Source organism: Corapipo altera, unplaced genomic scaffold (assembly GCF_003945725.1).
Source record: "Corapipo altera isolate COAL_440 unplaced genomic scaffold, ASM394572v1 57, whole genome shotgun sequence".
Taxonomy (NCBI): Eukaryota; Metazoa; Chordata; class Aves; order Passeriformes; family Pipridae; genus Corapipo; species Corapipo altera.
In genome coordinates this window covers 3,526,968-3,549,300 of record NW_020884905.1, presented here as the reverse complement: position 1 = coordinate 3,549,300, position 22,333 = coordinate 3,526,968, and the positions used below count along the sequence as shown (strand labels likewise).

The window sequence follows — 22,333 nt, the reverse complement described above, 5'->3', positions numbered from 1 at the left end:
AAATTTTTTCATTGCAGGACCTTTGTAGTTACACAGCTGGCTATTACAAATAACAGCTGGCAGCTGATGGAGTAATCCATAACTTTCAAGGGAGAGGAAGAAAGTGGCATAAACAATATATCCTACTACTCATGCAAATAGCTTGTTTGTTAGGTTAAAAAATTACAAAGATCCAGAACATTTGTGTTTTATTAAATCCATTTTAAAGGAACAGTTTCTGTACCTGATAAGGTAGCTATAAACCTGTTGCCTCAACTCTTCTCTCCTGCACAGTACAGTTAAAACATTGAAATGCCTTCAAAAAATGTCCTTATGAGTTTAATGGAAAAACAATAACTGGACTCTCCTATGAAGGGAAAGACATAAAACAAGCTCTCATGTGGTAGGGTAGAACTTGCACAGTATTTTGCAAATGTTCACTCGGCCTCCAAAGCCCACATGAACATGATGTGACTGGAGGGAACTGCTGCACAGCCTGGCCCCAAGGGCCTGGCCCCAAGCACCATCCCAGGGAGCTGTGGGGTGTGGGCTGGTGCGGCTTCAGGTGCAGTCTCAGACTGTTCTCTGAACTGCGAGTTGCCTGTTTGGATACACATAACTCACTGGGGCAGGGGGGAAGGGAAAGAAAGAAAAGCAAGTGATTGTCTCTTTTTTAGTTGTTAGCAAGCACTCCTATCAAGTAGTTAGATAAACTCTTGTTACTGTAGGAATGCTTTCCTTTTACTGTTAGTTGTGTCCATCTGGCTACACCACAAGTAAAGTTTTGGCCCCATTTGGCCCCCACAAGTTGACTTGTGTCTGGACACCAACTATATGAAAAATGTGTGTGGAAAGTGAAATTTAAATGAAGAAAATATATATTTTGTGTAAGTATATGCATAAACGTATCAAAGATCATTTTTATTGAGCGGACTTGTAGAAGCTGCATAGGAAAAAATGAAGATAGTGGAAACAATTAACAAAGTTAACTTTTGAATGAACCTTAATTTTTGCCATATACTTGGATTATGTAGGAATTCCAGTCGTTGATTTTGAATCAATGTTTTTAGCATTGATTTGAGTGTAGTGGACAAAAATTTTAAACTATTAATAATTTAGTTTCTGTTGCCATTGGAGAATTAAAGTGCCTGTGCTGGATTCTGTGGACAAGTCAGTACACAATAATGAAAGGAAGTTAAATAATAAATAAAACATAAGTTGCACTTCAGTTACAAAATTCTTGTCTTTATGATGAGAATAGGATCTTCAGGCTATATTTAAAACTAGACCAGAAGAGGTTTTTTTATCTCAGTAAGAAAATATGTTTATTTCTGCCAGTTGTTACCATTCAACACCATGGACTTCAGAGTGTTTTATCTTTTATTAAGAGAATATAATACAGGAATAAATGGGGGGAGATTAAAGAAAATTGCCCCTGAATACTGATTTCCTCTTTGACCCATTGGATATGGTAACAAAAGGCCCCAGAATAGAAGGTGCTTAAATTTCAGAGTTGCAAATGACACTGATCATAATTACTTTTTTTCAGTCCTAGTATAGTTTAATTTAAAAAGCTTAATTCCTAAGATATATTTAAGTACTTTTGCATCTTGTTTGTAAGTTAGATGCTTCCAGTTCAAGCTTGTCTGTCAAATATTAATGTGTACTAATGGAAAATGTTCACTCTAGAGACGGTCTTTTGCTTTTAACGGTTTGGGGTGTTTTAATGTTGAGATTTTTCAATGATGCTCAAACTAAAGTTATTAGAAACAAGTGGAGGTTTTTTCACTGAAACTGTGAACATAACTGCTGAGTTGAGGCTGTCATATTTTCTAATTTCTGAGCATGGGTTAAAACAGTGTCAATTGTAACCACTTAATTATAACAAAGTTTATAATTTTTTTAAGCTCCCTGGTGTTGCATCTTTAACTTACAGCTACACTCACATGCTTCAGATCAGCCTTCTGTCTGATAGTAACTCTGGCCTTAGGGATGCATCATGCTTTAAGGTCTGTGGAAATCCTGCTGTGATTTAAGATACGTTACTAACAAGATTGCTGTCTCTAGACAAACATACTGTATCCAGTGAGATACTGGAAGTGAGAGACTCTAAGCAGGCAGTCAGTGTATTGTGAAGAACATTCAAAATTACAGTGATGCTTTGACTTACTCTGTCAAAATGTCTGAGTGCCTTTGGGCAGGGATTCATGAGATGGATAAACACAGCAAGTGGTTGGTACATGGCAACGCTACAGTTGTATGTACAGGCAGATGGTCTATGAGCTGGAGTGCACATCTCTTTCAATGAGTTTTATTGCTGATGTGTAACGTGTTGTATTGACTCTGTCTGACCATTTGTCTTAAACAAAACAATTGCTTTATACCTTGTAGAAGCAATTGGAGACAATTTCCTTAGTGATTTCAACTCAAAATACAGAGCTGGGAAGAAGAGTATGTTAATGGTAAATATGAAAAGCAGTTGATGTATAGGGAATACTGTCCCAACTGTTTATAAAAAAATATGTAGAGGGAGAAAGCTGGAAGTCTTGTGGGTTGATGGCCTTTTAGCTTAGTCCTTCTAAGTATCAATTAATTATTCACAAAGATGGGCTGTCCTACATTCATGACTTTGTTTTTTCAAATCTAGAATTGACTCATAATAGCCATGGAAGTGTGAGTTTTGAATAGAAATTAATTTCCATTATCTGTGACCCACATGATGGTGCTATTCCCTGCTTTTGAATTACAGACTTAGACTTCAATAAGCTGCTCTTCTTTCAGAGCCATTTGATCACACACACAGAAAAAGCGTGGTAAGGACTGACTAAGTCCTTACCAGATCCCAGAAACACACTTTGATGTAGAGTTTCCATTAAAATGTTTTTCATTTGTGTCTGAATATTGGCAGACTTTTAGTATAAAGAGTTTTTCTATTCAGACAGGATTCTGTTTAATGCTTTATTGTAGTAGCTGTCAGGTAATGATCCCTGGCACTTCACAGAGTGTCTCCTGCACAGTTTGGTTTTGTCATGTGTTTCTCCTGGCTCAGTCCTTGTCAGCAATGTGACGTGACTTTGTCATAGCCGTGAAGCAAAAGTGCCTTGGAGTCGTGCTAATGGCACATTGCTGGAATGGCTGATTGATCTCCTAGAATCTTCAGTAGCTGTGGTGAATCACCTGAAATGATAGTGGAGGCTTGTAAGGACTTTTTGTTAAGTGTACATAGTACATATTACCAGATCTTCAGCTGAAATGCTTGCACAGAGTGAGAGGAATAGATTGCTCATAGCCATAGTCCGATTTGTAGCTGTCGAAACAGAGCACAAATGCATTGGTCTTCCTTTCAGGTAGGGACCTGTTGCAAGAGTCTATTGATTGCACCTCGATCAGAGGCTTGTTGGCACCCTTGTAGCACGTATGAAGTAATCTGTGCCTCTGTGTGTGTTTTTGTTGGAGAAGGGGAAAAAACTGCTGCCTGTATTTGCTGCCATATCCTCCTTCATTTCCATGTTCTGAAACAAGTGTTCAGGAGACTTTGTGATCCTTCATTAGTTCAGCTCCATCATTCTAATAGAAGAGTAGTTACCAGTCATCCTGGTTATGATGATCTTAAAAATATACTTGTCAAACGTTTTTGTAAGGCAAGTAATTCACAGAAAGCTTGGGTCTTGAGTTGAAGCACTGAAACTATGTAAACGTTTTGTGGTAGCCAGATGTCATTTAATAGCTTGATGATAATTGCTTGGTCTTCACATGAATTTCACTTTTGTGGTTTTTTTCTTGAACATATAACATATGTGGAATAGCCAGCAAATACAAATTTTATCAATCAGATATAGTTTGACATTTTTAACACTTTTTAATCTTTACAAATACCTGTTTACCATATGGTGTAAGTGGGTGTGCAGGAAACGACACTTTCATCAACTCTGATATACTACTTTTCCATGAGCTGAGCATGAACATTTCCTTTTAACGGGTGTGCTGAAGGTGAGCCTTTGAAGAATGGGTGTATGATTTTGGACTGTAACATTTATATTTGTGTAATTCTGTAGGTGGTTATTTTAAAATCACTTCATCTTTTAGCTTTTCTTATTTTTATTTTACTTTATTCACAAAAGTCTGTTCCAGATGAATGTTGCAATATGTGAAAGAAGTAACAGAAAATCAAAACTTATATTTTTCTTTTCATTCTTGCAGAAGCCAGTTGTTGTTTTTATTGTGGTCCAGAGTATCCCGTTTCCTGTTTATATTCTATGTCTTTTGAAGATGCTGCAGAGTTTCAAGGGAATTCTATGATCTTTGAACTGAAATCCTGTATATCATTAAATTGAATTAGTCGTGATAGTTTCTTCAGACATAGGGTCATAGTAGCTTTCAGTGACTTGAAGATACTGATCCCAAATGCTGTTCTGGCTTGTTTGCATACAATTAAGGTTTATATCAGTTAAACAGCCCCTCAATGCTCTGTTTTGCAGTATCTCAAATATACATTGGACTGGTGTTACTTAGAACATGTGACTTACCTCTTGATGCAAATAAGCAACTCGTGCTTGCTCCTCTTGCAGACAAAAGCTTCTGCTTCTGCTCTAACATCCACTTAAAAGTAGAAAAGTACTCAACAATAACTGCTTTTCAAATTACAAGTTAGACCAAAAGGACAGTTTTCCAAGAGTAAAGTGTTTGCACATACATTCATAAATGTTTAACACTTTCTCCCATCAAGACGCAACTTTTAGCTAATTGCTAGAAACTTGTACATGCCTCTCTGAAGTTACTTGTTGATTTAGTCTCCTGCTTATCAGATAATTAGTGATTTAATTAGTTTTTAAACAAAGCTCAGGTAAGGAAAAAAATTGATCCACAGCTAAAATGTCTTCTTTTTTTAACTTCCCTTTCTCAATATTTAATGCCTGGTAATTTTCCTAACAATTTTTCTTTCTTTCTTGGTGTGAGCTATAGTAGCTATTCCTTAAACAGAGTGTCTTAAACAGGGTTTAACATTAGGATATGTTTGTAATTCATGAAACTATGTAATACTACAAACTGCAGTACAAAAAAAATTGTGTGAGCTTCACTGTATAAAGATTTTAGTTTTAGAGTATTACTTAAAGCTGCACAAGTTTTCTCCTCTTTTTGAAAAATAATGTCCTTGTTAACATCTTCTTAAACCCATGGCAGGAGTAAGAAAATTCAGATAAAAATGCATGTAAATCTACATCATTGCCAAGAGAGTGGTTGACAATGCTGCAGCTGCCTGGCACCAGCACTCAGGAAGTCATGACTGTTTCTGCCACCAGTCTTTTTTCATATACAGTCTACTTAATTCTAAGAAGGGTGAATTGAAGACTACCAGTAATGCATCTCTGGGTGTTTCTCTCACTATCCTTGTCTCCAAACTAACACTCTGAAATGGTTACTCTGATCCTCTATCAGCACTTCCTCTGCTCCCCCACTGACAAAGCGTCATAATGCAAAAACCAACCTCCAACCTGTGAGGAGGGCTCTGTTCTACCAGCTCTGTTCTAACTGCCCGACCTCTCAATTAAACTGCTTTAAGGTACAGAGTGTCAAAACTAAGAAATCAGATTGCTCTCATTACTCACTCAAATTGTTCCTTGGTTTGAGAATTTAATTGATGTCTTGTGCCCATGTGCATCAAGTAAAATAAGTAATAATCCAAAATGCCTCTATGGGAGGCCTCTCTGTGTTTGGAGAAATCTTGGCACAAAGCAAAATGGGTTTGCTACTCTTAAGTTGTGGTTTATGGCACACAGAGCAGGGGAAAATTGGCTGAGGAAGTGACCTTCTTGAAAGTCTTTATGAACTTTGACAGTGTGTGACTATAAATATTATTCTTGGTTATTTTAAACAGAATTTTATGGTTCTTTTATATTTTACTCATGCAAAGAGGTATATAGCTTTTACTGTATGATTGTTTAGGAGATTTTTTGGTAAAGAAGAAAATAATGACCGAGATCTTTCCTTTTTTATGTATAATTGTATAATGTTTTGCACTTTGTTCATTCTGAATTTTATTTATCTACATTAAATAACAGCAGTATACACCAGTTAGAGGCATACAAACTATTCACTCATTTTTTTCTAATTAGGTTTTTTTTTTTCCACTACATCTTAATAAAAAATCATATTTTGGTGTGGATCACATTTTATATAACACATACAGTCCATTATATTTTGTAATTAATCAAGTGTGACAGTATACACTGCCTTTCTTCAATACCATTGTTTGAACACACAAGCTTTGCTTGCTTTTTTACGTCAGACACTGAAAAATTGCTTTTCTGTATGAAATATGTTTGGTTTTTTTCCAGATTGTCACAAACTACTCCACTTTTCAAGAATACTCAGACGAGCCCAGTGTACACACAGTTCCTGACCACGTTGCTGGAAGAACTGCATTTCAAAAATGAAGATTTGGAAAGTTTAACAAGAATATTTAGAATGGACTGACGACTTGAATGGTCAGTCAGTTTTAAGCTACTTTGTGTGTCATAAAACCAAGGCAGTTAACACTGGTTTTTATTTTCAGCATTTTGTAAGTATGCACAGTAACTATAGATTGTATCAGCCAGAGTAGAAAATGTGTGAAGCACATTTTAAAGTAAAGAAATATATATGGTATGGAAATGAGTGTCATCATTTTGTCACTTACAGTAAATGCCAGCTGCTTACTTATCACATTAATCTTTTGATAATATGTAGTGGTTTACTGCAATTTTGAGAGGAATTTTTACTACCATAATTTATTAAAAAAAAGTAAATTCTGTGTGGCTACAACAGCCAAGGCTCAGCAGGGTTTTTTTAATTATTACAATTAAATTGTTTTGTTCAGTCTTTGTGACATAAAATGGAGTCGAGAGATATGTATTTTTTTCTTAATGTTGAGACAACATTGCATTCTGGGTAGGCCAAAAAATTTAGAGCAAATACCTTATTTATTTTGATCATATTCAATTGATTCAATGAAAACAGAGTTATGGTATTAATTAGTGTATTAACATTACTGATCTCAATCCTTTGTTCCCCACAGAATAATGATCATCTTAACATCTCCTACCACCTGAAATAGTTGCACAGAGAATAAAAGAATACCTTCAATTGTTTGAACTTTTTTAAAATGAAAAATATAGTTTAGTATGAATTGTACTACTTGCACTTCTGCTTTTTCATTTCCTTGCTATGGGTAAGAATTTTGAAGTCTTGTGGAAAAGCTGCCTATAACAGCAGTTGTTCAAGGTATGCACGAAGACAAGTTACCATTGAAAACTGTGTGTTTAAAAGCAGTAGAAAGGAATTTGGATTTGTTTTTTTCTTAGTTTGGAAACTTTCAGTTTGTCCCCAGGAATTAGGGAAAGGAGGGGGAAAGAATATTAGCCTGGAGTGTTAAGAACAGTGCTGCTGACATTTTTCCGGTTGCCCCAATGCATGGAGTAGTAACTTTAAGAATGACTGTGACAGTACACAAAGATGTCTGAGTTATAGCCTGTTTCTCTTGCTGCTTCTGACAAACTTATGTAAAAGTTATTTTTAAACAGATTCTGTTAATAATTTGGACTTTAAAATATATTTTAATAACTAAAAATTTTTGGCTTTCAGTAGTCATTTAGTTTCAAAGAGTCGTGTTGTTTAGACTGAGTGTCTTTGGGCTTGCTTCTGGCAGTAACTGATTATAAATTGCAGTTTAAAACTAATCCACTGGTGATTCTTAATGATTCCATAATATGGTTTACTGCATCGTTCTCAGTTCATAGGACATGTCCTTTGAGAGACTTGAAAATTGTAACTGACAGTGCTTAGTCTGCAGCAAATGCCAGCACTAATTAAGGCTGAAGCAACACTTACCAGGGCTGCTACACAGCGACTCCATTTGAAAAAACAAAGTTTATTCCTTTGTTTTGTTTCTGTAATTGGACATCATAAGGGAACTCTCCACTTAATTAATTTATTGATGTGTTGTTCCTTCATACATTCAGAATAAACGCAAAGAAGGCCATACAGCTTTTTCCTGGAAGCTTCATTGTGCAGTAGACTTTATTTAGGAGATGCTTGACTTTTCCTAACTTACCTTGTAATGGGAAGTTATGTTCAGTATACATTGTAAAAGCAACAATTTAGAATGTGGATAACCTTTAATGCAGAGTTACAGCTACACATTTTTCTAAGTATGCAACAGGAAAAAATTGCCCATTGCAATCAGAGCATGTCTGACTATAAAATTCGTAAGAGTTACTGGATAGAAGGTACATCGTTTTTGGGCCGTGATGGAAAAAGTTTACTTGATACATACGGAAAGAAGGGTCAAAACCTCACCAAAAGATAAACTTCTGTAGAAGACTGAGTAATAGGTATGATACTCTGAGCAGAACTTAAACCTTGATTTTATATCTATTTGCTTCTGATTTTAGAAGTTAAATACATTTCTATTTTTAGCTAGTACTTCACTGTGGATGAGCAAGCCATTGTCCTGTTCCATGCACATTTACCTTGGGGCACAAAGATTACCTCACAGCAGTTTTGTTATACTGAGTGTACCTAGAAGGCATTACAAATATACTTATATCAGGAATATGACTGTGTTTTATTACGTTCGATGGCTCACACTTGGAAAGTTTTTACACTTCCTGTCAGTTTAGTGGTGTGATTTTTTTTTAGTTATTTTTAGGCTTGGTCTCCAGCACCTACTGTGTAGGAAATGTATGATCTTGTAATAAGAATGAATAGGTTGTGGGCTCAAAGACCTCTTTATCAGGGTTCAGTGTAGCTGCTTTTACTGTCTTTCTCAGCAGCTCAAAAAAGTAAGCTTTCAGAATTTTTGTCTCTCTCCTTCAGCTCCTGTGTGGTAAGCTCCCCCATTCTTTTCCTTGCCCTAAGAAAACAGAATAACCTTTATCCTTCCATGAGGCCAGAAAAAAAAACTTCAGTAGAATGCTGGAAATGCCCTGAAGAAATATTCTTCACTTACCTTTAATGATTTTATCTCCCTTAGACATGAGTAACACACATATAAATAAATGGAGACAGTATGCATATATACCCATTACTAGGGAGAAAGGCTGTAGACTCATCTGAAAAGGATCTTTCATACTGTCAGTCTTAACTGGTATGTAAAGATGACAACTGAAGTACCAGAAATTAATTTATGTAATTTTCTTATGAGCATGTTTTGTAACAGCTTAACTGCATAGAAATGTTCAAATCCAGACACCATTTTTGAGCTTAAAGCTAATTTCTGTCACAACTATCTGTCCTTTAAGAGATGTCACTCTTTCTTAACTCAGTTGGTTTTGGTGTCGTTCCCCCACTTCTCATTCTGCTTCTGTTTGCAGGCAGATTGTTGCCTTGTGGCCTTGTTGCTGTGCTTTCTGTCTTTCCTTCTCTGTGAGCTGAGCGGATGAGGGCAGATGACACTCAGGTCAGTGGTGGTTTCAGCCTTATCTCATACACGCTAAATTTTTGTGACTGACTTGTGAGCTGCTGAGACCGACTTGTGTAGGGACATTATGGATCTGGGCCTTAGGGTAGATGGGGCATAAGCAGGGCAAATATAGTGTGATGTTTCTTTAATAGGGGAAAACCAGACTTCTGCAGTGATTTTTTTTTTCCTGATGTATATAATGGATTAAGTAAAGAACAGAAGAACAGTTTAGTTCAAAGCTTGAAGCAGAGCCTGCTTCATGCTGTTGCAGCTTCTCCGCATCAAAGAGGAATGTGTGACACATACCCTGCCTAGCACAGGTATGGATTTCTTACCAAGTTTTCTGTAGCAATGAAGTAATCTCAGGAAGAGAACAACCACATATACAGAGAAAGTCAAATTTTTTCAGTGTTATTCAAAGCAGTCTTTATGCTGGCCAAAGAGGCTGGCAAAAAGGCATTTGTGTCTATTTTCACACCAAAGTTCAGTTCACAGGCCTGTAAATACTCTCAGTGTAAGCACTGCACTCTGTAATACTGAACTTCCTAGTGCAGAACCCCTCACTGCTGCTGTTTTGGTTCTTTGTGCCCATTGACCACGCTTGCTGATTTTTATTGGGTTTTGGAGAGCAGAGGATTCAGAGTGGTCCATTTGATAGCCACCATTTCAGGAAAGTAGGAAAGTCGTAAGGTAACCTGTAAATTATCAGAGATTATGCTGCATCTGTCTAAAGTTGGCAAATGTTATGCTTATATCTGGTAATACAACATTCTACATTAAAACCAGAAGAGAGCTTGATTTATTTCATTGAAGACTATCAAAACAAAAATGTGCCTTAGTAAATCTAGGGCAGCATAACTGACAGGGCTGTGCTGCTGTCTAAACCCAGGACTGGAAAGTTAGATCTACCCTGTCTTTTAAAGAGTGATGCGACAAGGAGCATGGTACATGTATGAGATACATCTGGGGCCTCAAAGGCTTTGTCCACACTACACATAGAAGAGTCACCTGTATTTTCACTCTTCAGTCTCAGTGAGTAGCTTAAAAGTGAGACATCTGTTGTGGTTTTAGGGAGAAATAACGATTCTGTGAATCTTGATGTTCCATGTAATATCCTTCTTCCCCTAATTTGAGAGAACCTGGACTCTACAAAATGCAAGAGGGAATGAACAGCTCAGCTGGACATGAAGTCTGAACTGACCTTTTAACTGCTGGAGAAAAAAAGGACTAACACATCAGAGAAAAGAAAAAGGAAGAGAGAAGGGGAAAGCAGTATTCACACCTTCTAAATTTAGGCATCCAACCTTAGGTACCTGCCTGTCTTAATTTACTTCAGAGAGAACCAATGCTCTTAAATTTAGGGTCTACAAATCTTACCTTAGTGCAGGGTATGAAGTGGCTGGTGGTAATACCTCTGTCCCTTAGTCCCTAGTGGGGCAAAGAAAGCAGAAAAGTCAACTCAGAATGTCGACCATAGTAGACTGGTTCTCCCTGGAATAATTTGTAATAGTTTATGAAACTTAGACCCTAAGTTTCTAAGCAATCTGATCCTACTGTTCACTTTGATGGCTATTATTTCTAACAGAATTTTTTTAACCTGTAAGAGTTAAAACCGAAAGAATTAAATTGAGTGGCAGTGTTTAGGGGAAAAAATAATGCCCATATGTTGAAATTACATGCAGGAGGTTACACTCACGTTCTACAATTTGCCTCTAAGCTTTCCATACTTACTGTTTATTTTTGCAATTGCGTACGAACACACAGTGCTGTGGGTGGGGTTTAGATTGATCTGACTGGGGCAGCAGGTAATGCTGAACTGTCATTTCCAGTGAGCATTAAATATTGAAAGCACAGAATCAGCTTCTCTTTTTGGCAAGTCCTAAGTTTCCATTAGCAGCAGATGGTATACAAGGCAGGGCTAGGCATCTACCTATAAAGACCTCTTGTTTCTCAACTGCATATCTCTACCACCTGACAGCCAGTCGGGCTCTGATTAGAGTCAGAGGAAGTGGGTGTGCCTTCCATTAGCAAAGGCAGAAAGTAATATTGCTGAAGACTTTTCCTCTTGAGAGCTTTCTTTTTGTGACTATTCATCTTAGAACCACTTCTCTGCACAGAGTGTGGAATGCTTTGGGAGACGCTTGAAAGATGCTGCGAAACATAAACTGTGGCATTTGTGGTGCTAAACGGGATTTGGTGAGGGGGGGGCAGGGAGGAGCTGGAAACCCATATCTTCAGGCAGCTCTCATTTGAACACTCTGGTTTAAAAAAGCAAGTGAAAGCAGATCAGCCACTGAGGCAATGTAAGGACATGTGTGATTAAATGTTAGTCATTCCCCCTTAGTTGCTTGCAGCTGTAGAGTAGAGCAAGGTGCAAGCTGGAGTTCTAAAAAAAATATACTGAGTTTGCTACCAGAACTGAATGTGTAGACTAAAGTCCTAGACTTAGGAAGGCTAATCAATCAGAACAGTGCAGTGAGTGTGGCCCCTGTACACTGCAGATGTCCTCCTGTTTGTTGGCTTTACTGTGCTGTCCTGCAGTTACCCCAAGACAAGAGCTCTAAGGAAGCCCTCTCCAAGAACAGGCTAGAGCTGACACGCAGGTGATCCCAAGGCAGTCTCCTCTTGCCACTGCAGAATCCCACCTTGGAAGGCCCCAGGATGATTTGGTAGCCTGTACTTTAAAGGCAAAATCTTCGGTACGTTTTTGTATGCTCTGATTACCTGTGGGAGCTGCTTGCAAAGATCAGAGCGCAGAGCCAGTGGGGCTACTGACTGCTACATCCTGCACCACTGCAGGCCAGATCAATGCCATCTCTGGCAATTTTGAGCCTCTTAAATTTCATGGTGTATGTAACTGCACTGAACACTTAGTGGGACAGCAGAGGCTTCCTGGGAGTCCTACAATTTTGTTAGAATTAGTCATCACTACAGAGAGTTTGAAGGACTTTGGATTCTGCTTTAATAAGCAGCAAACATTTAGATCAGGATTTACATCATAAATCTTGCTTTTTTGTTCTACTCAAACAGGAGTGTCTACAAATCAGGTTAATATAATTTAACAGTACAGTAGTTAAGTAACAAAAAGGATCATAATTGGTAGTATTATCTAAGAAGCCAGAACAACCCTGCTTACAGCTGTCAGCTAAGATCTGACTCATCTAAGGTATTTTATAGCAACCATATGTTAGGCACGTCTATCTCACCTATTATGCAAAAAAATGATAACGTTTCCTAATCAGGATTTGCCACTGAGCAGGATTTTCCGTAAACATCTCAGTATTGCAAGTGCTATCCACAGTCAGGGGAAAACCTTTTGCAGACACTTCTGATTTGTTAATGTAATAAATAGAATAAATGGTTACAAATCTGTGGCTAGTACTGATTCAGCAAGGCTGGCTGTAGTTCAAGTTAAAGGTGCGTTACTTTGGCAGTTGAAATGTTAAAATGTCACTTTAGCACAGAATTCCTGAAGGTGACTACTAGCTTTTTTGCACTTCTTATGCAAGAAGTGCAAACTCCTGGATGTTTCAAATTGAAGACATGGTCTCAAAGCATGTGATACATGAGAAATACTTTACTGAGACCAATATTAAATTGGTATAGTATCTTTATCTGCATAGACAGAAGAGGGAGGGTGATTTCATGTCAGTATACGAGAGCAAGATTAAAAAATGTTTGAAAATATTACAGTCTTTTGATAACAATGCAGGTGGTTAAGCTAGAATAGTAATTGCACTTTAACAAAGGCATACACTGTTGCAAACCCCACTGGCTGTTAATTTTTGGGCAAGTTTTAGATCCAGTTCACTTTTACACAGAAACCTGCCTAAGCCTACACCCCTCTGCAGTCTGACTACTTCTTGCACGAAGATTGGTTATATGTCCATCAGCCTTAACTATTCCCAAGTGGTCTTAAGGAATAATGTGGGGGATGAAGCTGCTGTCCCAACACTTCCCTCTGTTCTCAAAAGGGCAGTAGTTTTACTGCTTAGAAACTCTGATTGACTTAAAAGCTTTTTTGAATACATTCTTCTTTTTCTGAACTGTGGCTGTCACTAAATTAAAAAAAAAAAAAAGCAAAGTAGGTATTTTTGCTGCTTAAGATCTTTGGCTTGTTATAAAATTTCACAACTAGAAATGTAGTTAAGGTGTTTCCTTATTAAGATAATTTTTCCAGAGAGTTTTCGAAAATAAGTGATTTTACATTAGCCCTCTACAGCTCTGGGTCAAAAACATGTGATCTCTGCTAACTAGTCATTTCTAAGATCCTCCCAAGCTCTGGTCTTTTGTTCACTGAACATCTGATGCTTCTTGTTATTCTTCTATAACCACAGATGTGCCCTCTTCAAAAAACTCACAATCTCACAACGCTAAACTGACAAGTTGAGTGTCAAACCACACACCCCAAGCAGCCCTGAAGAAAAACAGAATCCCGCTTGAAGGAAAACAAAATAAATCACACAAATTGTTTCCAAAGATTGAATCTGAAACATTTCAAACTGTGCACCAGCATTGTTTCCTAAGAATGCAAATGCCATTTTTATGCTCACTTACTGTATAATCAGAGGCTGCTCTCAGAAGGAAGAGATTATTTTGAACAACTTTTTATTTCCTTGTTAAGATGAGTTTTATCTCTTTGAGCTGAACTGGAGCCTTGCTATGGGACCAAGATGGGTCTCCTTTTTGCCGAGAAGCAGCAGGGCCGTTGCTGCGCTGGCTGAGTTACACAGCAGGGTAAGTGAGGCCGCTTCCCCGGGAACGTGCAGTTTGTGCGCCACGGAGCCGCTGTACACCGGAGCCCCGTGTAGTGCTGGCTGAGAGCAGCCGAGAGCTGGACAGGACTGAGCAGAGCTCCCTCTGCCTGAGCAGCCACCTCTCCGCTCTAGCGAGTCCCTGGTGACAGAAGGTTCTTTGGGCAGAGTGAAGAGATTTGTCAGGTCTCTGCAGCCAGGCTATAGCAGGACCCACAGCTCTTTCAGCCGTAGTGCCTCTCCGCCAGCCATCCCTCCTCCCACTGCAAGTGCTGATGTGGGAAAAGATTACAATGCTGTAGTGCTAAGGTGCCAAATATGTATGATTTGGCTTGGCAATAATCCTATAACTTACCTGAAAGGCCTTATGATAGTATCCTGCAAAGAATGACATGTAAAGGCAGTAGGAGGGGTCATTATCATGCTGAAAAAATACTCAAGACCAGCTAGCTGGTTTCCTAATTAAACTGTCAAGCACAGTTCACACTTCATGCTATCTCCTTCTCTCTATGGTTCAAAATTTGTCACAGCATTAAAAAACTCCAGTTAAAATATAAAAAGCATAGCTACAAATGTGTATCTAGCTGCCTTGAAGGCTCTCTGTCAATATGTAACTGTAAGATTGTGCTGTTGTTTAGGCTTCACTGAAAAACTTTTTTTTAATCTGATGATTCAAAGGCGAAACATTGACCTTCAGTTTTGGTACTTGACTGACGATCTTCTGTAAAGATCTGTGTAGGAGTAATGCTGAATTCTGGGTTACATCATTTATATATCAAGAGTTTGAGTCAAAAGTTGGATTTCTCTTTTTCCTAGTTCATTTCTATCTGATGGCGTTGAATATAAGAGATGATGCCTGAAGCAAAGCTGATAAAGTCACCAGTGCAAAGAAGCAGGGGGTGGGAGGGGGGTGGGGAGGGACACAACAGCATAGATACATATCTTCACATCCTTATTTCCTTTACAAAGGGAGGAAGGAAGTTCCCTGCAGGTTAGCCAGAGAGTATCCGCTCTTACAGTCTAAGAAGTAGCAAAGTACAATTTCCAGGAGCTGCAGGCTTTCAAAAATATTGAATTCAGTATTTCACAGATATTACTCCATAAAGTGTTTTCTATACCTAGGGCTCCTAAAAAACTTCTACTAAAAATTCACAACTGAGTGTACAGCCAGAGTTATAGACACTCACCCCACCATTTCATCTCTACTCTGTTTCTATCCCATCTTCCAAATCCTTCTTGTTCTTCCCGTCCCTGTGCCTGGCTATTCCTTTCCACTCTACCCCTTCCCTAACTCCAACAGCTAGCACTCATCTTCCTACCTGCTCCCTGTATGCCATTATAAAGATCCCACCCAACAGTCAGCTTCCACAGCAGCTGACCCCTGGGCTTCCCACCCCTCCTGCTGGCTCCCTGCACCACAGGAAGGGTCAGCACTGCCCAGTGAGGGCCTTGAGTCTCCCACCCTCCTGTCCACATAGGGAGCTGCTGCAGGGAACCTGCTGCAGGGCTCATTTTTTCAGCACAGGATGGCAAACGGGCCATCTCTGCCCTTGCTCCTCAAAAGTGGCTCACACGTGTCCTTGGTTTGGTGCCCACAAACACAGGCGACCTCTCTACAGCTGGGATGGCACTGCCCCGGGGCCAAGTGGATTGTGCAGGCAAAAGTACTCATATAAGGATTCTTAAAACAGCATCTTTAGGTTACTATGAAGGTTGTCTCTAAAACAGATATGACTCACCCAACAGCTACAGCAGTGCTCCTGCGCAGAGATGAATAAGAATTTTTATGCAACTTCTTTAATCAGAAGAGGCCTGCTTGGTTGAAAATGAAACCTTTGCAGGGAAATGTTGGTTTTGATTAATTTCTCAACTTGAAAAATGTCCAAATTGTCAGTGTGTATCACTTCAGCATTTCTAAACACACAGAAAGGGGGAAAAAGAAAAAAATAAGAAAATTAAGTTTCAAGTCACTTTTCATTTTACAATGGGCTAAATTTCATTATATGAGCAACTGGAGTCCAGCCATTTTAACACACTTTACACCATGAGTTTTTTATTTGCAAAAATTTACATTTTCACTTGTCTTCCCAAATTGTTTGTTGTAGATTACACTATGTAAATACTCAAATGTATTTTTCCTTAGTAGAAGTACAGTATTTATTTTTAAAAGGAATGTGAGGAGGAGCCATAACAGCTTTGTTTGGAATTTCCTGCTATATAATAGTAGCCCCTGTATCTCTATAGACTGTTACCTATCAAAGCCATTACCTTTCATAATGCAACCTCAGGGAAGATTTTATTGCTGAAAAAAAAATATCCATTCCTACTTTTAACTAACTGTTGTAAGAAATTGTTTAGTTTCAGAACTTTGACCAGGATTACAAATTCACCACTGAAAATGGATCAAACTAATCAGTGGTTTCAGAGGATCATGCTTATTTTTATTTGCTAATTTTTTGACTGAGCTAATAGTCTTCTTATGGCATATTTACATTTATTGAGGTGAGCTCTTTACCTGTTGAGGACACCTTTAAGATGATTATCAATTAGGCATTTGATCATCAATTTCAAAGCATTTTCCAAAGATACTAAAGCCCTTCTCACAGAAAAAGAAAGTGAAAGAGGAGTGGAATGACTCATCTGGGCACATGGACTACATCAGATGCAGAGCCAGAAATAAACTGAGGTTCTGGTACCCACACTCGTTGCCAGGGCACTAACGTGGCTTTTACCAAAACTGATAGCAGGCATCCCACCTGGAACATCCCTTTCTGGTGGAACATGCATTTGAAATTCAAAATATATTTGCTTGGGTTTTGGCAATACATGCTGTAATGCCTCCCTTACTCTTTTGCCTAACCCTACCCAGAGCAGGAAGAAAAATAAAAATGCATTGAGCATATTTTTCTGTATCAGTTGCTTTGGCATGATGTTGCTGATACTGTAAACTTGGCTCCACTACAAGCAGAAACGTTACAGTTGAACTCAGTGAGATTTTCATAAGTAATCACGACCCGATTTGGGTCATATCTGTAGATATACTCACTGCAACCTTTAGACTCAGTTTTGAATGTGGTTAAGTATGTTGAGGCCAAGCACTGTAAAATAAAGAGACTAAAAGCAGACTGTTGGCTCTGGCCTCAAGTGTGAATGCTGACCTCTTTGAGGAATCTGAGCCACTTCATCTATCTCCTTGTCTATTTATAACCGCCCTGCCCATTGAAGAAGACAAGATGAGGCTACAGATGTAAGGGCAGCTGATGGTTGGGACAGAGCTACATGGGAAATGTTTGGAGAGCACAAGACAGGAGCACTGTGGGGATGGAAGTTTTGATATCCTCTAGCTCAGTGCTGCTCATTAGGGCCACCAACATAAACTCATGGGGTTAGGCCAGGGGCTTTAAACTGCCCTCAGGGAGAAGATAATGTAGCCAGTCTGCTAAAATGGACTATTCTAGGCTATATCAGAAAGAAAGCAGGATGGACTAGAGCAATTAATAATACTTTATAAGAGTCTTGCAAAACCAGAGTATGTTTGAAAGCAGCAATGAACTTCAGGTAAAAGATGAAAGAGGGTATGAGAGACAGTCCAAGGAAGCCTAAGCCAAGTGGTTAACTACTACTACAACAACCCAATAGTTCTGGGTTAATTTGGGATGATTAAGGAAGAAAAAAATGCTTGGGGATTGGGCATGGGTGGGAGCTGTTGTTACAAACTAGTATGATTGCAAATCTTGGCTGACTCAGAGCAAAGATTGTAAGTATTAGTTCATAGTTCTAGATGGGTTGGTTTGGGGTGGTTGTTGGAGGTAATTTTTTTTTTAAATCCATGCCATCCATGTAGAGGCACTTTTTATTCAGTGAATTGCATCAGCACAACAGTCAAGGTACATACAGTATGTGGCAGCTTTTGTTGACCTTGCCAGTTTAGAACCCATGACTAGCACTTGTTCAGAGAGGGGGGTAAGGAAGTGCCAGCACCAGGTACCGTGTGGAAACTTAAGCAGCATGAGCTTAGAAGGAGAGAAAACACAGCAGAGGTTTAGGGAAGAGAAGAAGAATGAGAACAAAGGTTTGACACAGAAGGGAGCAGCAGATGAGCTCACAGGAGGAGAAAGGGGTGCAGGGAAGAAGCTGTGATGCTAAAAATCTGTGACAGTAGAATGGACAGAGAACATTAAAGGATGTGGAGCCATAGGGTAATAAGGAGAGTAGGTCAGTGTTACAGGTGATCTGAATTGCATAGTCACAAAATGTGTTTTAATACAACCAGATGCAATAGAACCACCTGGGAGAAAAGAAAGCAAGCTCCTGGGATAAGAATCTGCCTCTGAAAGCAATGATGGATACAGGGTGTGAAGTCAGTCTAGGCAGCTAAATGCTCAGCACAAAAGTGTAATTATCTTTTTAGCATCTGCATCTGTGTATCAATGTTTTGTTGCATGTATTCCTGTACAGATGTTTCTTTAAGTACAGTACTAATTATAAACAGAAGAACCACCACAAAATCTGCACAAGCGTCACAGACTTGTGAAACCATTGCAGACCCAAACCATGGTGCAGATGGTGAAATGGTCTTGTGTGGGAGTTAACTATTTCCACATTAACGTTATTCAATCACAGTGGCCCATTTTCACATAGCTTGCTGAACTTCAGAAGGTTTGCACAAAGGTTAAGGTTTGACATTTTGAGATGGAGTATCTTAGTCCTCTATCCTCTAGTGAGAACTACAATAAATAATCAATAATAGAAGAGAAACACACACTCTTACTGCATCCCTTTCCAGGGTGGAAGCACTGAAAACATGCTTTTTTGACACAAATGCCTATTCTGAGGTTTTCATTACCAGGATTTCCAGTAAAATAGCCATAGGCAAGAAAGCACTTAATCTGACTGTTACATTAGGCTTCCTGAAACCACATGTAAGTGGAATTGTGAGTGCAGGCGTAAGAAAATGTCCTTAAACTTCTGATGGACAAACAGAATTACATTTCTATCAATATGTAAGGTTGTGATGAGGTCCTACATAAAGGGTAGCATTTAGTGGTTTAGGGGGTTTTTTTATAACCAGTGTGATTTCTGTTAGTTTATGCAAAGCACGCCTCTAAGAATGAAACAGATTGAGACAGGGCATAACGTCTTGTCACAGCAGCATAATTCATGACTGCATTCAGAAATCACTTCTCTCTTTAGATTTAGGTATTAGTTCAGAGATTACTTCTAGAAAGCAGTATTATCTCTTAATCACTCTGTTCTACAGATCTCTAATTATATGTTTAGCTAATTTATTACTGCTGCACATCTGTTATTTCTGCAGTACCGGATAGATACAGCACAACATTTTCAGTGTTACTGCCATCACAGAGCACTGTATCTGTAGGGATTTGCCCTTCTTGATCAGAACCCACCCCTCTCATCCCGGTACTTGCTGTTTTGAGGCTGTGAGAGGAGGAGGAGAACCCTGGAAGCAGTCTGGCTGCTCTCACTTTTGTCTTCTGGATGCAATGACCAACTTAAGGGAATTTGGCTGCAGAGTCCTTGAGAGTCTCCACCAAACATGTATGAATTGTGGGTTCACAGCTTGCAGTAGGAGTTGCAGGTTGGACAGAGATAAAACTCCAATACTAAAACAAAGATCTTTGCTACAGGATTGATCTCAATGTCCTGGAGCAATGAAAAGAGCAGCAGAGGTACCAGACTGTTACCCATCACCAACATGGCAGGATTCAAAAGTTCTCTGGTCTGTGTGCCAGTCTCAAGTCAGAAGCAGAAGCCACCTGCACACTGATTCCCTGGTATGTAGCTGAGAGTCACTGCTTTGCTTACAAACCCAGCAATGTCATCCAGACAGCACTCAGAGGCATGCAGGTACAAGCATGATGTAGAGGGAACTGGCAGGGTCATTAAGGAAAGTCCATACGCCCTTGTGTCCCCAGGTATAGGTCCCATTTCCCTGTCACACACCTTCAGGTGAAGAAACAAAGTGCCCATCTCAGAACAGCAGCTTGAGAGGGATGAACTCTTTCAGGTGCTTTTCCCCCCTTGGGACAAAGCAGTTCTGCAGGTACCCTGCAAACAGGAGTGTGGAGAGAGGGGAAGACTTCCCACCCAACGTACCACGAGAGGGAACTGCAGCTTCATAAAGAGGAGGGCACAGAGCCAGAGAGACATTTTCCCAAGAGTTCATTTTCAAAGATTGCTGAAACACAGTGGCTGCCTGTAAACCCAAGCAAACAGCAACATAACGGGTCAAGCACTGACATAAGAGAGTTCAACCTACTTTGGTAATCTGACAGTTACAGGCAAATGAGAACGGGGACCATAACAGCAACTCTTAAGCAACTTTTAAACACACAGTGTTTCCTATGGTCACAACACAGAGCAATCCCAGGAACAAGTTCTCTTAGCACATAATGACTGATAAGTCACCCAAAAGACAAAAACCCTAGCTCTAAATAATTCTGCTTTTTAAATGCAAAAAAAGATTAAAAAAAAAAAAAGTAATTTGAAATAAATACCTTCTACGAAAGAGGAGAAGACTTGTCAAACCCTCCTTGTGCATTCTGCTAATTGGACCAACCCACAACCCAAACCACAGAGCATTCAGGCAGGGTCTAATCCCACTGCAAGGAGGCTCCTGTCACACAGTAACCTCCCTTCTCCATTAAGGTTGGGTTCTGACCAGGAATGGTTGCATCCTTTTCTCTGGTTTCTGGGGATTTACTGTTTTGTTACAGCATTGGATGTGCCACTTCCAGTTTAATGCACTGAATTTCAGGCTGACCCCAATCATGTGCGCAGCTACTGAGCACAAGTTCTTTCCCCAGGAAGGTTTAAGAGTAGCCCTTAGTGTCATGTTAGTCCTCTGCCTTGAGGAAGAGCAGAGTGAAAAACAGATGCTGCCATAAGCACAAACCCAAAATGTGCTGAGCCATGCAGAACTGCAGTGGAAGTACTGGAGATAAGAGTAACACCCACTGACCTGGTATTTCCAATAGTCAGCAGTGACCAGGAAACAACCGTTTTCCCCCAGTAGATGGACTGTTGCTGAGTTTAGCCTGCAGAGACACCCTGGCAGCACCAGTGAGACTCTTGCTATATAGGTTAGATGCAGTCCACACAATATTGATTGAGTTACAGAGCTACAAACAGGTTCAGTTCAGTTTAGAGCACAGACCACTCAGATTTACCCTAAATACAGCAGATTAGATATAGGTCATCCTACAGTCAGGTTCCTGCTCTTTGACTTCAGTTAGAATAAGACAAATCTGTCACATGTGAGTCAGCTTCTAAATGCTCTTGGCATCATGGGAGTTTGCATTTATACAGAACTATGTAAATATCAAAAAAGAAACTAAAGATTTGACCTTTGTTTACCCAAGTGAGTCTCAATTGAAAAGGCATGTCAGATTTTAATAGCATTTCTAGGATTGATTCAGCTCTGACAGGCCAATTTCCACAAATTGACTGCAAGTACAACACATCTGTACTCAGCAGGAAGCCTACACAGAGACTGCAGTAGCATCAGGAACCCACAAGTTACACAAAATAAACACTTTGGTGCAAAAGTCTGAACCAGGAGCAAAGCCAACATGACAGAATGCACTGATTTATTCACTACCTTCTCTCCAGCAAGGAGCCCTCTCCTGCAAACATCTCTACCACGTCTGGCTGTCCCAGGGGAATGCCCAGCGGGTTGGAGAAGGTGCACAAGCAGTGCCTGTCCTCTGACAGCACCATCGATGAGTGCACCCTGTGTGCACAAGCTCATGGGAACCAGTCATCAAGGGGGCCACTGAAACTAGCACCAGCACCATCAGCACGGGACCAGCACTGGCAGAGATGCCCTATCGCAAAGCTCTCTGTCCCTTTGCTCACATGTAAGCCCAAGAGAAATCCTCAACAAGGGCACTTTTACCTTTAGTCACAACTTCATGACCATCTTTTTAATACCTTGGGCAAATATTGACTAGGATCCAACAGACTGAAAATATTTGTTTTGCACCAGATGCAGTGCGTGTGTATCTTTGAAACATTAGCTAAAAGAGTGATTTGGGAAAATAAAAATTCTAGGTGGATGTGTTTACTTTGCAAGGTTGTTGGTGTTGAGCTCAGATCCCAGAAGTGTGTGTGAAGGTTTCCACCACAGGCAGAGAGCCAG

The 22,333-nt window shown here is 39.5% G+C and overlaps 1 protein-coding gene and 1 long non-coding RNA gene across 6 annotated transcripts in view; one reads left to right on the top strand and one right to left on the bottom strand.

Moving 5' to 3' along the window:
- Positions 1-7,149, top strand: part of RPAP2 (RNA polymerase II associated protein 2) — a 32,517-nt gene extending 25,368 nt beyond the window's left edge. For all 5 annotated transcript variants that reach the window (XM_027651519.1, XM_027651520.1, XM_027651521.1 and 2 more), the window contains 2 exons: positions 6,315-6,464; positions 7,034-7,149. In XM_027651519.1, coding sequence (XP_027507320.1) covers positions 6,315-6,453 — 139 coding nt within the window. In that variant the 3' untranslated portion in view covers positions 6,454-6,464; positions 7,034-7,149. The remainder of the gene's footprint in view (positions 1-6,314; positions 6,465-7,033) is intronic.
- Positions 499-22,333, bottom strand: part of LOC113951026 — a 30,258-nt gene continuing 8,423 nt past the window's right edge. Inside the window, exons 2-4 of the long non-coding RNA XR_003528992.1 lie at positions 15,912-16,086; positions 10,796-10,846; positions 499-4,578 (exon numbers count right to left, since the gene is read on the bottom strand). This is a non-coding gene — a long non-coding RNA (uncharacterized LOC113951026). The remainder of the gene's footprint in view (positions 4,579-10,795; positions 10,847-15,911; positions 16,087-22,333) is intronic.